This window comes from Rhamphochromis sp. 'chilingali' (assembly GCF_963969265.1).
Source record: "Rhamphochromis sp. 'chilingali' genome assembly, chromosome: 18".
Taxonomy (NCBI): Eukaryota; Metazoa; Chordata; class Actinopteri; order Cichliformes; family Cichlidae; genus Rhamphochromis; species Rhamphochromis sp. 'chilingali'.
Genome location: NC_137945.1, coordinates 32,704,629 through 32,720,272, shown reverse-complemented (window position 1 = coordinate 32,720,272; position 15,644 = coordinate 32,704,629). Strand labels below are relative to the sequence as shown.

Genomic DNA, 15,644 nt, shown 5'->3' with positions numbered 1-15,644 from the left:
TTGATCTTTGGACCCACAGCACCCCGATACAGGAAGTCTGTAAAAAGTCCTAATCTCTGATCCTGTGGGTCTTACCCAGCAGGCAGTGCAGCCTGTGGGCAGCCAATGGGGACTCACCCAGGTCTACCTGCCTCTCTCCTTACAAGGCCACATTTGCACAAACACGCCACTCCACATATGGATATATGAGCAGATACATCATCTTTATTCTTAATAATCTTTATTCTTGATTAAGAATAAAGATGGTTTATTATTAAAATGACATATAAAGCTCTGTTTGACACTTTGTATCACTGCAAACATCAAAGGTTTCATGTTTAGACCTTTTACCCTTGAACATTAATGAGAGGTGAGCTGCTCTCAATCACAGCTTCCTCTACAGAACAAATGACATCTTTGCTGCCTTAAAATGAACAGGCTACTACTAATAATAATACACATTATTATTGTTCTTGTTGTTTCTTTTTTTTTATATTTTCAAACTGTAAACAAAAACACCTTAAGCTCTAAAATGCTCAATAAGAAGGTGCAGGCTTTAACCTCCACCCATCCATTTTTTGGGGGGAGGGAACGGGTTGCCGTGGTAGCAGCAGAGAAACCCTGACAACCTTTTCACCAGTCACCTCGTCCAGCTCATCCAGGGAAACCCTGAAGTCTTCCCAGGTTGTCATGGTCCTGAGTCTGTTTTGTATTATTTATCCTTGCTCGTCTCTTGGTTTTGATTCCTAGCTCCTTCGTTCTTCCGCGTTTCTTGTGTTCTAGTTCTTTGGTTCTGTGCTCCTTCTGTTCAGTGTGTAGTCATCCCTGCCCGTGGGTTCCCTCTGTTCTCTGTCAGTATCGTGTCTCTGAGTTCTGTGATTTCCTGTGTTGCTTCTGCTCTAAGTCCCCTCGTACTTCAGGTTTGTTGGTTCTGGTTCCTTGTTTCTTAATTTTCCCAGTTTAGGTTTCCTTTAGTTTCTGCACATGCCATCTCTGTTTCTGTTTGTATCCTCACCTTGTAAATAAAGCTCACTCGCATCAGGTCAGGGCCTGCATTTGGGTCCATTCACTCATGCCGCAGCCGTGACACAGGTCATCGTAGAGATGTAATCTCTCCATCATGTCCCGGTCCAAGTAGTACAACCCCTCACTCGGGTGGTGACGCCTTGTGATGGGGAAGAGCAGCGGCTCTACTTCTAAGAAACACGTCCACCATGCAGAGAAAGCTCATTTGCAGCAGGAACATTGATCGATCAGGTAAATCGACAGCTTCTCTCTTTACCGCGACACGTGCAGCGTCCACATGACTGGGATTCGTCTGTCAGTTTAAACATGTGTTACAGTGTCTCCTATCTCATCTTATTGTACCTTACATGTTCGTATCTATCTTTGAAAATAACTTCTATCATTGTTTGATTATTGCAGTGAGTTTCTCCTCGCAGGCTGACAGATCACATGGTCTGTGTCCTCCACCTTGTAGCCTGTTTGTCTTTTTCAAACTCCTTTTGGACTTGAGCCACCAAGAGTCTGCCAGAGGAAACGACACTCAGCTCGTTATTTATTCTTTTTAAATTGCCGTCATTTCCGTGGAAATACTTTGGAAAGCTGTGCCTCCTCTGCTTTCCCCTTTGGACCTCAGTCACTGCTGTTCACATTTTCACAGTCAGACTTTCTCCTGATCTCTTGCCTTGGAGGTGCAGGCTGCTGGTTCAAGACGATTCTGATTCACTAACATACGGAGCGTGGCAAGAACAGAACAGGCTTCAGGTTTCATAAATGAGATGCAGGTTTGCACAGGCTAAGAACATTTCCACTCAAATATTAGTGAATGAGGCCCAGGCTGCTGCAGGGAAGCTGCTGTGACTGTGAAACTATTTAAACATAAGCTGGAGGAAACACCATACATGGTTAATTACCTGCTTACAATGTACGATAATCTTCAAGACCTGGGCAGAAATCAACTGTGAGTAGAGCAGGACTCATCCCTGCATGAAAAATGATAGTTGCACTTGAATCATACGAAAACCTACTTGTAATATTCGATATGGTGTGAGGCTGTCCACTGTCCCTCTGTGCCAGCGACACCTCGGTGACCTCTCGTTACCTCCAAGTATGATACTTTGCGGATATATGATTAGTCAGTGCTTTGAGCATGGTCATTACGTGAGTCACTTCTTAATTACAGTGCTATTCCATTTTAGTTAATATGATCATTTTTCTTCTGTCTGCAGTAAAAGGGTATACTGAGGATATTGCACTGTGCCAGCAGCGGCCAAAGCTATGCAGGCATTAAAGTCAGAAAAGCTAAATGCTATGTGTTGTTAGCATGGTGGACATATTGTAGCTTTCACTGGGTTCTTTGTGTGCGACTGGTGTAAACAGTGGAAAGAGAGATCTGTGAGGAGCGGAGCTGGCAGAGAGCTCCTCATAAACATCACTACAGAGCACACAGCAGGCTCCACCTCTTCTCTCCTTTCCTTCTCACTTTCACATAACGGTCGCTGTGTCATTGCACAGTGGAAATGGGATGGACTCAAGTGTAGTTTCAAACCCGGAGGCTAGAGGTGCAGTGTAACAAAAAGAGTCTTTCTTCACAATGCTCAGAAGCTAACAGAAATCTCAGACTAGAATTAAGGAACATAAACTAGACGTCTGAGGCGAGAGAAAAACTATGACTATGACTAGATGGCAGGGATAACTGGGTGCAGGGACTGGGCAAAGCTTGCAGGTGGGGGTTGCTTGGAAGAGGAAGGCAGGAGAGGTCCAGGTGGGTGCTGCATGCAATGCAGGGAGGCAGGCAGGAGAGACTGGCAGTTCAAAAAGGTAGGTAGGTGGTAGGTGGGTTTCAGATGTAAAGTTGGCAGATAATCTGGCGAAGACCAGTTGAGTGCGCAGGTATGATTGCCATCAGGTGAGGAACAACAAAGACTCCACCCAGCGGGGAGGAGCCGATGCCGTGGAAAACTACCCAGACCATGACACGCTGCTTCTCTCTCTGTCTCATGCTCCCACTTTGTTTCTCCCACCTCTCACCCAATGGTTGTTCCGAGCTTCTCAGAGCTGTGGCGTCTTCCTGTTTCTTAGTCACCACTTTTCCCTTCGGCCTTCTTTTCCTCCACCTAAGCCCCCTCTCTTCTGCTGCTCTGTTGTCCGTCTACAGGTGGAAAACATCCAGCAGATGCTCTGGCCGTAGCCCAGGGAGTTGCTTTCTTTATTACCACGCGCCTCTTTATCACGATCATCAGAAATACATTCGTGTGGTAGGACGGACTTCTCCAAGGGTTTGACATGTTTATCTTCCTCTAATGTGCGTTCAGGTGAGCTCTTTTAATCACACTGCTATTTCATTAAAACAGTTGTAGCATGAAAAAGAACAGATGGCTATTTAATTGTTGTCTCACTCAGTAATAATCGACCACATTTATATTAAATGCCATCTGGAAACAGACCACACGCACCATACTCTCCGTCCCAAACGTTTGTGCTGCTCAAAAGGAAAAAAGGAAAAAATCTGGCACTAAGTTTGTTGCTAAAGACACAAATGAAAACATGGACTAAACAGCAGTCAAACTATTCACACAAACTTAGACAAAAACATGAGCTATCATGTGCCAAATGTTCCCTACACAACACAGAAACAAAGTGAGAAGCTTTGACAGTCGCTCGAGGCTGACTGAAGGAATCGGCTGAAACTGGCCTGCTGTTGGACTGATGATGAGAACTATGATTACAGTTAACTTAATCAAATCAATATGTATTCATTTCCATGGGCTCTACTTCAACCTTAATTCAAGTTAAAATAAAAAATAAATAAGATACAGAGGAAGGACACGGTGCTGGCCTACAGCAGAAAGACGTCTGTGGATGTGCACGCCACTCAAAAGCAGCCAAAGCTGAACCTGAGTCACGCTTGCTGCTATCCTTCTGTCACAAGTCTCCACCCACTCCACCCTGCCTGCACTTGTCTTTATCTCTGTTGTGCACACATCATTGCTTTGGGTGATTGACCCCAAATATTTAAGCTGCACCCCTCCTTGCATCCTCACAGCTACACCTGTCTCCCTCTCATTCACACTCGGATTCTGTTTTGCTGAATTCCATCCGTCCTCTCTCCAGAGCATACCTCCGCCTCTGCAGGCTTCCACCTGCTCTCGCTACAGATCTGCAGACATCATGGTTTACAGAGAATCCTGCCTGGCTTCTTCTGTCAGCACGTCTATCAAAGACGATCTAATGTACTCTGCACTCACACATGTGCTGCACCAACCTGAAAGACTTCTATTGTTATGTACCCAGACTTGCCTCCCCGAAACACTGAGCACAACTCTTCCTTCTTCAACTTCCACCATTTAATCCTCGTCGTTGCCTTCACACGCTTCATCTTCTTGATTTGCAAACTCATTCTACAACCTACTACCTGATGCTGCCTAACTACACCCTGACATCACATTGCAACCTCCTATCTCTTTCAAACTGCACCTTCTGCACAAGATATAATCTAAATGTGTGCACCATCTTCCAGTATCATTTGTCAGCCTGTGTTCCTCCCTCTTCTTCTTCTGTGTTCACCACAGCCATTTCTATAAGACACACACTATCTGTCCTTCTGCATTTGTCTCTTTAACACCATCTTTACCTCATCGTCTAAATGACATCCAACTTGTCGGGCATACACACTGACAGCATTTAACATCACACCTTCAATTTCCAGCTTCAGCCTCACAATCACGTCTCTCTTCACCTCAAGACTGTTCAGATACTCTTCCTCCAACATTACTCGTCTCTCTTCCTATCTGCACCATGGTGGAGTGTTTTGATGCTCTCGAGCTTACTTCCTTTCAGCCTAGTGAAGGACCTTGCACACACATATACCTTCCTTCTCTCCATCAAATCAGATCCTCTCCCTTTACCAGTTTTCCCACTGTCTCCAGACACACCTTCCCCCTTTCCTGTTCCTTTGTCTTCAGCCAACAGTGGCAGCAGAGGCAGATGTTGTTACCTGAGCCCTGACCAATCCTATATGGAGATCTCATTCTGGATAATCTGCACGTCTGATTCATTTTATGGACTTCTGAAAAATTAATCTAAAATGACTCTTCTCTTATTCTGGAATATACACTCAACAAAAATATAAACGCAACACCTTTGTTACTGCTCCCATTCCCCATGGGATGGACGTAGAGACCTAAAATTCATTCCAGATACACAATATAACCATCCCTCCCAAACAGTGGTCACAAATCAGTCCAAATGTGTGGTAGTGGGCACATCTGCTATATTGAGATAATCCATCCCACCTCACAGGTGTGCCACATCAGGATGCTGATCTGACATCATGAGTAGTGCACAGGTGTACCTCAGACTGCCCACAACAAAAGGCCACCCTGGAATGTGCAGTTTTTTGCGCTATTGGGGGTCTGGGGACCCAGAACCGGTCAGTATCTGGTGTGACCACCATTTGCCTCATGCAGTGCAACACATCGTCGCATGGAGTCTATCAGATTGTCAATTGTGGCCTGTGGAATGTTGGTCCACTCCACTTCAATGGCTGTGCGAGGTTGTTGGCCTTTTGTTGTGGGCAGTCTGAGGTACACCTGTGCACTACTCATGATGTCAGATCAGCATCCTGATGTGGCACACCTGTGAGGTGGGATGGATTATCTCAATATAGCAGATGTGCCCACTACCACACATTTGGACTGATTTGTGACCACTGTTTGGGAGGGATGGTTATATTGTGTATCTGGAATGAATTTTAGGTCTCTACGTCCATCCCATGGGGAATGGGAGCAGTAACAAAGGTGTTGCGTTTATATTTTTGTTGAGTGTAGTACGATAGCAATGAATATACCACATGTTTCTACATATACCTAACAAACATGTATTACTGCTACTGCCATCTCAATTAAAGCAGCTAGCATGCTAACCTCTCTGGCACACCACACCTTCTGTCCCCAACACAAAGTTGACACCAAGCTTTACTCTTCTGCCACTATTAGAAATGATCTGCTTGTATTCCCTTAAATGCAGTTTCATCTCTCTCAGGCCAGAAACAGGTGCACACATGAGCAGAAACAGCTCTGAAATGACGAGCACAGCATCGTTTGGTTTTTCCTACCGTCTTTTCGGTAAAGGTTGATCTCCACCTTCCTCTCCTCCGACCCCAGGAGGGCCTGCGCCATCTGGGCGATAGCCAGTCGCTTGGTGTCAGGTCCATACAGGAAGTTGCACGCGCATGGCTTCTGCATGATCTCAGCCCTGGAGTAGCCACACATGTGGCAGAAGCCATCGTTACAGAAAATGATGGCGCAGTTCTCCACTCTGGCGTTGGCTATGATAAACTTGCGACCTGTGGGTGAAAGGACAAAGGTTTCTGCTCAGTTATTTACTTTTCACTAACACAGCAACACCAACTCAACATATGATCAAATGAATGAATGAAACAGGTAGCTCAGGTTAATCGCATTTATCCTAAATGAAAGCTACGGTGACCATATTTGGATTTCCAAAAACCACTTGGCCCAGAAAAACTTTAATCATGCTGTTTGCTTAAAGAAACTTTTAACATATTTAAATGATGCCTTCTCTGTGCGGTTAATGAATGGTGAAATAAAAAATGTCATATGCAACAGTGCAAAAAGATAACTTAAAAACCTCTGGGATTAAATAATGGTACCGAAATAAGGCCTCATCTGTAAAAGAACAAGTACCAGGATGGTACGAGGGAAATGTCTTTGACAGTTCGTCTGAAAAGCTGCAGTTGTGCTTTGACATCTTTTAAACATCATCAGCGCGCTGTCTGTCCCGTCTGTGAGCGCAGAACAACCACTCACAAAGCAGCAGCTCGGGGATGATGTCACACATGCTCTGTAGGAAAACCCGGACAGAACGTGAAAATGGACGCGCCCGAGGAAAAGAGGACGGTTGGTCACCCTATGAACACTCAGGAGGATTCAAATATTTTAAGGTGGAGGCTCGTTCCCGTTCACGTCTTGTTGACGCTCTAGCTAAGCAAGGTTTTTCAGCCAACGGCAGACTTCCCTGGCCCAGGTCGTTTTATCCAAATCTGTATCTTCATTGTAACAACATTCAAAAGCCACCAGAGGCAGCATTTCCACATTTTCTTCAGACTGCTTCTGCCCTGAATGACAAAAACCACTCAGACATTAAGCTAATATTAGCAGCTATTCTGTCCTTGCTTCTGTCAAACCAAATCTCCAAAGAGATTCAGATTTATTCATTTTCAATTCTAATATTAATTGAAACAAAGAAAAACCTTTCAGCCTGCTGCTACCCAACAAACAGCACCACATGTCCTTTTTGGGGCACATGATTTTTGGCACTTCTGCTGCTAAAATAACACTAACATGCAATAGAAATTAAAGTTTGTTTGTAATTAGGTCCAAAACTTGACACGGCAGCTGCAACCCTAACAGCCTCTTCTTCCACAGAGTGTCTCTCCTGTGAACCACTTACTGTAGAAGGAGCTCTTTTGCTCCCTGGCCTCTGCTCAGTGTCAAAATATGATATCAAGAGAGCTTTAAACACACTTTAAACAGACACTCAAGCATGTTCCTTTACTCAGGACTCTCACTCACTGTTTCATATGCTGTGAATAAAAAGTGTCTTTAAGGTAAATCTCGAGCGTCTTTGGCTAACACAGGAAAACAACATAAATGAAAGAGTCTGAGTGGGAGTGTGTTTGTGCTGTATTAGCCTGACAGTCTGCCAGTTTGATAGATGGCTTCCACTAAAGAGCATTAAGCTTCTGAGAATGTTCCTTGTTTCTTTCACTTAGCCCCACTGTGGGAAGAAGGAAAGAGAAAAGAAAGGATGAATATAACAGATTTAAAAAGATCACTGAGGAAGACTTTGGGGAGAAAGAATGAAAACAAATAGGACACAAGCATGAAACAGCTGAAATAATGAATGCAGGTATTTGGAGAAAGATCATGAGAGAGCGGGAGTAGAAGAGAAGTGATTCCAACTGTTGTCTGACTGAAGCAATAACTCTGCATTAATCACGGTGACCACATCACATCATCGTCCCTGATTATTTCACAGTTTGACTTTAAATTCAGTTAAATCCAAGTCTTTATTTATTCTATTTAAATTGTTCCTGGAGAGATCTTCCTAAGTAAGCTGACTTTCTCTTAGGCTCCAAGAAGTCGAACACTAACTGCTGTTTTTAGCAAACAATTTCCCCTTTACGTAGGCTGCAGAGAGTCCTGATGAAACATTTGTGGCTGAAGAGCTGATGCCATTGTCTGTCATAATAAATGTGCAAAATCTTTTGTTTATTTTTAGCTTTCAGCAGCAGGTCACATTTTCTACGTTCCTCTGCAGTCACTCAGCGTCCTGACTGTTCCACCTGAAGACCAGAAACCTGACAGTCAGCAGGTCCTGATGCTGCCCGAGATGAAAATCCAGCACTGATATTACTCGGGAAGATTGTCATGTCAATAAAAACTCAATCAAAATATTTGCCAGTGATCAGGCTATTTTAAACGGGACTAAACTGTTTTATAATTAAGGTGTTCAGAACAGCATTTATTGTAATGTAAAAGTTGAATTATAATCATAATAATCCTGTGAGTCAGCCTGTGTGCTCATCTGAGGTAACTGGAATAAAAACTATTTATTATTTTTAAGTGGAAGCATTTAAGAATATAATCCTGTGGACAAACTGAATGTCTAGTTGCAGATGTTGTAAGCTACGGAGATTTTGTTATCAGGAAACACTGCTCATAACATTTACTGAAGAAGAAAGAAACACACGGACTAAAGCCACAGATTGTGAATAAAACACAGAGGTCATAATTGACTAAATGAACATGACATCGTGTTCAGCTGGATTTGAAACTTCCAGATGAGACTGTTCACTGTAAGGTATTTACTGATTTCACACAGACAGCATTTCAAAAAGTGGAGACCTGAGATTGAGACTTCTTAAAGAGTTTCTCTGTGACCATTATCTTCTTCTACAAAAATAACAGTCACTCGAGAGATCTCCAAACACATTTAAAAGCCATTAGAAAGGCAGCATTTCAAGCTAGACATGCCCGTTATAATGAGGAAAAAGGCCTTTAAGGGACAGAGAGCTATTTTTCAGGGGGAGGCTGCAGATGGGAGGTGTGCATCAGAGGACTTTTTATGAGAGCTTTGGATAAAGGAGAGTCGAGAAGGATTCGCTTCTTTGGGTGGCATAAATCATTTAAATTAAGGTAGCAAGATTTTTGCTGCCTGGCAGATTCTTATTTGTGGATCTGAAAAAGAAACGAACCAGTTTGACTTTTTTTGGTCATTTTTATTGTAGAGCTTCCTCATGAATGATAAATCTTCCCCAAGGACTTCAGGCTATGATAAGGGAAGAACACCGTATCGCTGCAGTGACAGACGTGACTCTTGTGATTAGTTTTTGGTCAGTGACTCACACGTCGGCCCACACTGTACCTAGAACTGGCCCAACTCCTAGGAAACTGCTTTTAATGCTACAAAATGTAATTTTGTACATAAATGATGACAGTTTGTTTTGTTTTAGTGTAGAATGTGGACACAGAGCCACGTCTTTAATAATCACCACGTGAAAAAAGAGGCTGGGCAATAACCACAAAGCACAAAAGTAAAAACTGAGAAAGACTAAACTTTGAGGCTCTAAATGTCATGGTCCTGGGCCATGTTGGCCCAGTGTTCTTAGTTTCCTTGTATGTTTGTATTTTATTCCATGCTTCCCCTGCCCATTATGTTTAAGTTCCCCCTGTGTGCCCTCTATGTATTTATGAGCCCTCGTCCCCTTTCGTGTTTATTCCATGTCTCCCCTGCCTGTTACGTTGGTGTTCTACTCGTGCTCTCTCTCCTCCTGTACTTCCTGTTTCACCTCTCCCGTCAGTGTTCAGTTCACCCCGCCCTGTCTCGTCATGATTATCAGTGTCACCTGTGTTCCCCGTGTGTTCCCACTTCCCTCGTTAACCCTCTGTGTATTTCTGTCTGCGTCTCCCTCTGTTCAGTGTGACGTCGTCCCTCATGTTGTGTGGATCTCCCTGTGTCTCTTCGCGTATGTTAGTTTACTTTTCCCAGTTTAGTTTTGTATTTCCTATGTTCGGCCATTCCAGCATTAAAGCTGTGATTTTGAGTTCACCCCCGTGTCTGTGAGTTTTGCGTTTGGGTCCTCCTCCTGCCTGCCACACAGCCGAGCCTTGACACTAAATCTATGACAGGGAAGACTAATGACGAGCAACATCCACCAGCTCCAGCCAAACGTCTTCACCTCGCTTACTGATTGTTGCCTTGTCAGGAAATGTTTGAGAGCCAAAGCTGGCTTTTCTGTCAGCCCAGGGAGCAACTTTCTGAGCTGTCTCAGTCAGTATTCACAGCCGGGCTCATCTGCGACTCAGCGCCAATATTTTGGGAGAAGGTAATGTGTCATACATTGTCCCTATGATGAATGAATGAATGAAATTAAACCCACGTCGGTGCACTGGGTCAATTTTCCTTTCTAAGTGTTCTTCATTAAACTTGATTATGAAAAAGTCCCAGGAGGAGAAGATGGTAGACGGTCATTATTCCCTGTAAATTACGTCTACGAAGAGGTTCACAGAGGGGAGTGTAGTAATTCCCTCTCAAATAGTGATTTATAAGTCATTTTATCATCACTGGCAAGACATGCATCTGCCACACCCGACATTTCTGCACATCACATTCCAATCCAGCTCTGCCCATCGATATCACGCCTCCTGTATCGGGCTCGAGTTCGTGGAATTAGTTTGCAGACTCATGAGTCATTGTTATTGGAAAATGTGTCCCTGTTTCAATTGTCGAGCTGTAACTTGCTTATGGGGATATGATTATTTTTGATTGAGTGCACATTTCAGTGTCTATGGGTGTTGTGTTTACTTTTCTGCACTGTGCAAACATATAAAAGTCCAGAAAGGAAAACAAACTACACTTGAAGGAATATTCAATTCAATTTTAATTTTACAATATGTCAAATAACAAAACAGTCGCCTCAATGTGCTTTGTATTGTAAGGTAGACCCTACAATACAGAGAGAAAGCCAACAAGCACTTTGGCGACAGTGAGAAGGAAAAACTTCCTTTGAACAGGAAGAAACCTCCGGCTGAACCAGGCTCCGGGAGGGGCGGGGCCAACAATTCATTCAAACAGCAAGTCAAACACACAAAACAACAAAAGGATATTTTTGCCCACTAAATCGGAGAACTTTGTGACACAGAGCTCTCACACAACATCCACAAGGGGTTTTTTTTAAAGATAGTTAAAAATAAACAGTTTCTGTGCTGCAACACCTCCAATAAAGACGAGTAAACGCTCAATGATACGTCTTTATGTTACACTGATGGTCGAGCCTTTGTGGCAGTTGAACCCAAATAAGTGGCAGCAGATTTTTCAAACCTCCGTCAGTCACGTCACAGTACAAGAATCAATACAATACAAATTTATCTGTATCCGGTTGTTCAGTCTGACGTCACTAGCCGTGTCTGGACCTAAACTCCGCTGCAGGTTGTAACGTTGGGTTGTGTTGTGTGGTTGAGAAGAGGCGGCAAAACACCTAGCAGGCTAGGCGGAAGAATACACACCCACGCTGGTATTGGGAATTCCACAGTGTGTTCTTTAATATACCTTCTCTTCATCAACCATATAAGCCCGGTTGAACGGCTGCAGCTTAGCAAACATAGCGCACAGTGTTCGTACAACCCATAACGTTGCAAACAAAGGTGTCTGGAGGGGTAAAACATAAAATCCGTCCCTCCTCATGCACTAGCATGCAAGCACATGTCCACACCATCACAGAGAGAGAGAGCAGAGCAGTGGCACAAACTGATGACACCATCAACCCTCGACTTGGGTGTCTTAAAGGGACACCACACCATAGTGGCTGTTACAAGGTCCATATATCAAACGATCACTATGGCATTACTGAGAGTTGAAAAACTGTCTAAAGTCTTTCATCTTTAATAAAATGATCAGCGTTCTGCTCTACCAGGTGTAACAATTGAGTTTATCATCCAGGCATCCATGAAAACGGAATTTATGACATTTAACGGAGTTAGAAGTTAGCAGGGAGTTAGCTCGCTAGCTTCTATCTAAATACAACATAGCATGTCCTGACTGCGGGGTTTTGGAAACAAATTAAAACGTACAGCTCTGCTATCACTTCCAACATAAATGAAGACAGAAAACTAAACAGCAGTGACGTTTGTGGGGTTACTGAAGTTTGGCTAGCTGGTATATAATGATGTGCTACGTGATCGCTAGCGACACAGCTATGTTAGCATAATATAAACAAGCTAACTTTTTTTCCACTCGATAAAAGTTAACGTGAGTGTTCTCGGTGGTCAGGAACAAATGTAATCGCATGGCAGGATGCTGTAAAAGGACCAAACTTCAGCCAGGAGAACAACTGAGATAATCCATCCACAATACGAGGTTAGTCATTCATATACTGCTGCATGGGCTGGGCTGTAGTTACATCCTAAGGTTTTAAAAACTGAGCTTAAATAAATGATTAGCGGTAATAAAAGCCGAGGGAGGTCAACAGGGATCACTGACTGTTTTAGGAGCTTTTTGAGATCAAATAGAAGAAAATACATAACATTAAACATGTTAACAACACAAAAGCCATATTAAACGCAGACTACTTTAGACCCGGAAGTAGGATTCATCACGTCATCACTTAACAACTGGATAGCACATTTAAAAACCATTAAACTAGCAGGTGGAAGACAATAATTAACCAGGCATGCAAGATAAGATAAGATAAGATAAGATAAGATAACTCAGGAGTTAAAACAATACAAAACATTATCCAAAGGCAGACAAAGAGGTGTAACATGGGGGGACATTCACATGATAGATACACTTAGGTAGCCGAGAAGGCCAAATCAAAGAAGTTTTCAATGGAGATTTGAAAGTCTGAACTGAATCAGACACACCAATGGGAGATTGTTCCAGAGGTTGGGTGCTACTGAAGCGAGGTTGCACTAAGAGCAATTGACCTGATGATCTCAGTGCTCTCCTAGGAATATACAGGCTGAGGAGATCATTAAGGTAGCTGCGCTGTATTATTCATAATTTTAAAAGTGAAGAGTACCTCTGTTTCCTAGCATGACGTGACCATCAGTGAATGTTGGGCTCCTGAATGGAAACGTCTGCTTTAAGCGCACCGTTATCACAGCCTCTCCCCCATCGCTTCACTAAAGAGACACATCATCAATCAAAGCTGTCCATCTTGAATCCGACAGGCTGTTCTCGCAGCAGACACCAGCGGTGGACAGACCTGTTCAGGTATTCATGGAAACACTGAAAATCAGTTGTGTAGATGCACTTGAGACCTGTCTCCATGAATTAGTGGCAGCAGCTGCCCTCAGGGGCTCATAAAGTTTGATGGGTTTGTCTGGCTGCAATAAGCACTAAGCAATGCAAAGGCAGAGCTGAGTGTGTGTACTGTATTTGTGTACTTTCTGCACGTCTTTTCCAGACCGCTGAGTAAATGGTTTTCAGTCTGTGGCCGAAAGAACCGAGAAGATGTTATTTTTTTCCAGGCTGTTTAAGGTAAAGCGTTTTGAGCAGGGGTGGAAAAATGTAATTACTCTTTAAATATAAGACACGCAGCCACATGAAGAGGACGTTTGGTGCAATTGTGATGCAGATGTACTGTATCTGCTAAATGACAATACCTCAACCAAAGGAAACCAGGCTGAGAGAGGGATTCAAACAGAAGCACCAGAAAGAATGTCGCAGGCTGCTACTGTGTCTTCAGACATTGTCTAGTGGAAAAGAAAAGAAGACGGACAGCAGAAGAGTCAGCAGGTAGAGCATAAAAACTCGGGTGACTCATGGTTTAAGCTGCTCGGTGTTTAGGACACAGCTGGACATGAAAGAAAGCCGGCATTATTCTAGCAGGGAAGAGGTGAGGAGCTGTATTATTACACTGCAGGCGTTCACAGAGGAAAGTGCAGGAGATGGCAGTATTTGGAAGCAGAGGGCAACGTGCACAAATTAAACAAGGGCGATGGTGGGCAGCTGTACACAGCGTAACATTTCTTCTCATTCTGCTTACTGCACACTTCTCTCAAAGGTGCTTCATACTGTCCCCAGCGACCTGATGCCGTCTGTGGTTGTATTTGTGACTGTGACAAGCAGAACTGAACTAGTGTGAAAATGGAAAAATGTGCACAAATGTACGAAAATCCAACATGTTTAATATTAAGTGACGGATACGAAACATTATTTAATAACCTGCAGTAATAAGTGTCTAACACTACCTGCTGACACTGACAGGATTATGTAGAACTGAACAGGTGGAACTGCACATACATGTATGGTTGTTAGGTTTGCACTACTACTGGCAACTTACTAAAATTCTACTTTAAAAGAATGTCACAGTTATTTGAATGTTTTTCTCCAGTTACCAGATGACTGAGAAAGTATAGCTGAAGGTGTTCTGCACAGAGGGAGGAGGGCAGGGAGCACTACAGATGTGATGTTTGCTTTGAGAGGATTGATCTGGAGGAGAAGGTCAGAAGCAGTCGTCTGTGTCTTTGTGGATCTGGAGCGTATAATAGTCCCAAGAGGGCGACTGTGGTACTGCATGAGAAGTATTTGAGGGTGGTGCAGGCTGCACAGCGTATGGTGATGTCCATGCGTTATAGACAGCAGAAGTTTAAAGTGTTAAAAACAAATATGTATTATCTTTAACACTTCATGAGCAACAGCAGGGGTGTCAAACATTCTGGTCCGAGGGCCAGAATCGGCCCAGCAAAGACTCTGGTCCGGTCCTGTGGGTGTCTGGGATCTGTGAACGAGGGCACACACTTTCATCTTTTAACTGTATTTTCATAAAGTTTACAACTTGTCCTACTGATGAAGATCTCCCCCATCAAAGTAATAGATAAACAATTAAATGACAGTTTCTGTTTTTTCCACTATTAACAAGAGAAAGTTCTTTTTTCCCTCATTTTTAAGAATGTGCTCGCTGTAAAATTTAAGATGAATTATTTAACAAAAACTTTCTTACAGTCATTGGACAGTCAGAGTATTTTCTGTAATAGGCCCAAAGAGTCGTGACAGTGCTCCTTTATTAAACAGAGCAGCGTTTCTTTACCTTGTAGAAAAACTGAGAAGTGCTCTTGCGATTGCACTCCTTTGTCTTATATTGAGATATCACAGGGATGAAATCCACAGACAGTAAGGGGATTTTTACTGTATGTGGCCACCGATGCAAAGTGACTCTTTGTGATTTTCTACGTATGTTTAAAGAAGTGTTGGGAAAAAGGTGAACGTGGGAAAGTTGCACAGTTGTTATGGCAACTGTCACTCAGGCAAACAAAGATTGAAGGGAGACCACAACCCTCATTCGAAATGATGAGCGTAGCTTAAAATGAAGCCAGTGACGAGGTGCCTCAGCTCGACCCCGTATCGTTTAAAAAAATGTGGTCCCTTCAGCACTCAGTCACAGCCAGCTCTCATTATAAATAGTTTTGATGATGGACAAAACCCTGAGCGGTGCAGTATGCATACAATATGCAGCAGCCTACTTCCTGGCGACTGTGTCCTGTTTCATTTTATAATAAAATGTAAATGCATGTGTCCATACAACACAATGTATATAAATAATACATCTTTATCACATTAGTTTATGAATCAGT

At 43.2% G+C, this 15,644-nt stretch overlaps 1 protein-coding gene across 1 annotated transcript in view; it reads right to left on the bottom strand.

Moving 5' to 3' along the window:
* kcnh2b (potassium voltage-gated channel, subfamily H (eag-related), member 2b) overlaps positions 1-15,644 on the bottom strand; it is a 252,223-nt gene that overhangs the window by 220,137 nt on the left and 16,442 nt on the right. The window contains exon 3 of the mRNA XM_080864841.1: positions 6,098-6,328. Coding sequence (XP_080720967.1) covers positions 6,098-6,328 — 231 coding nt within the window. The remainder of the gene's footprint in view (positions 1-6,097; positions 6,329-15,644) is intronic.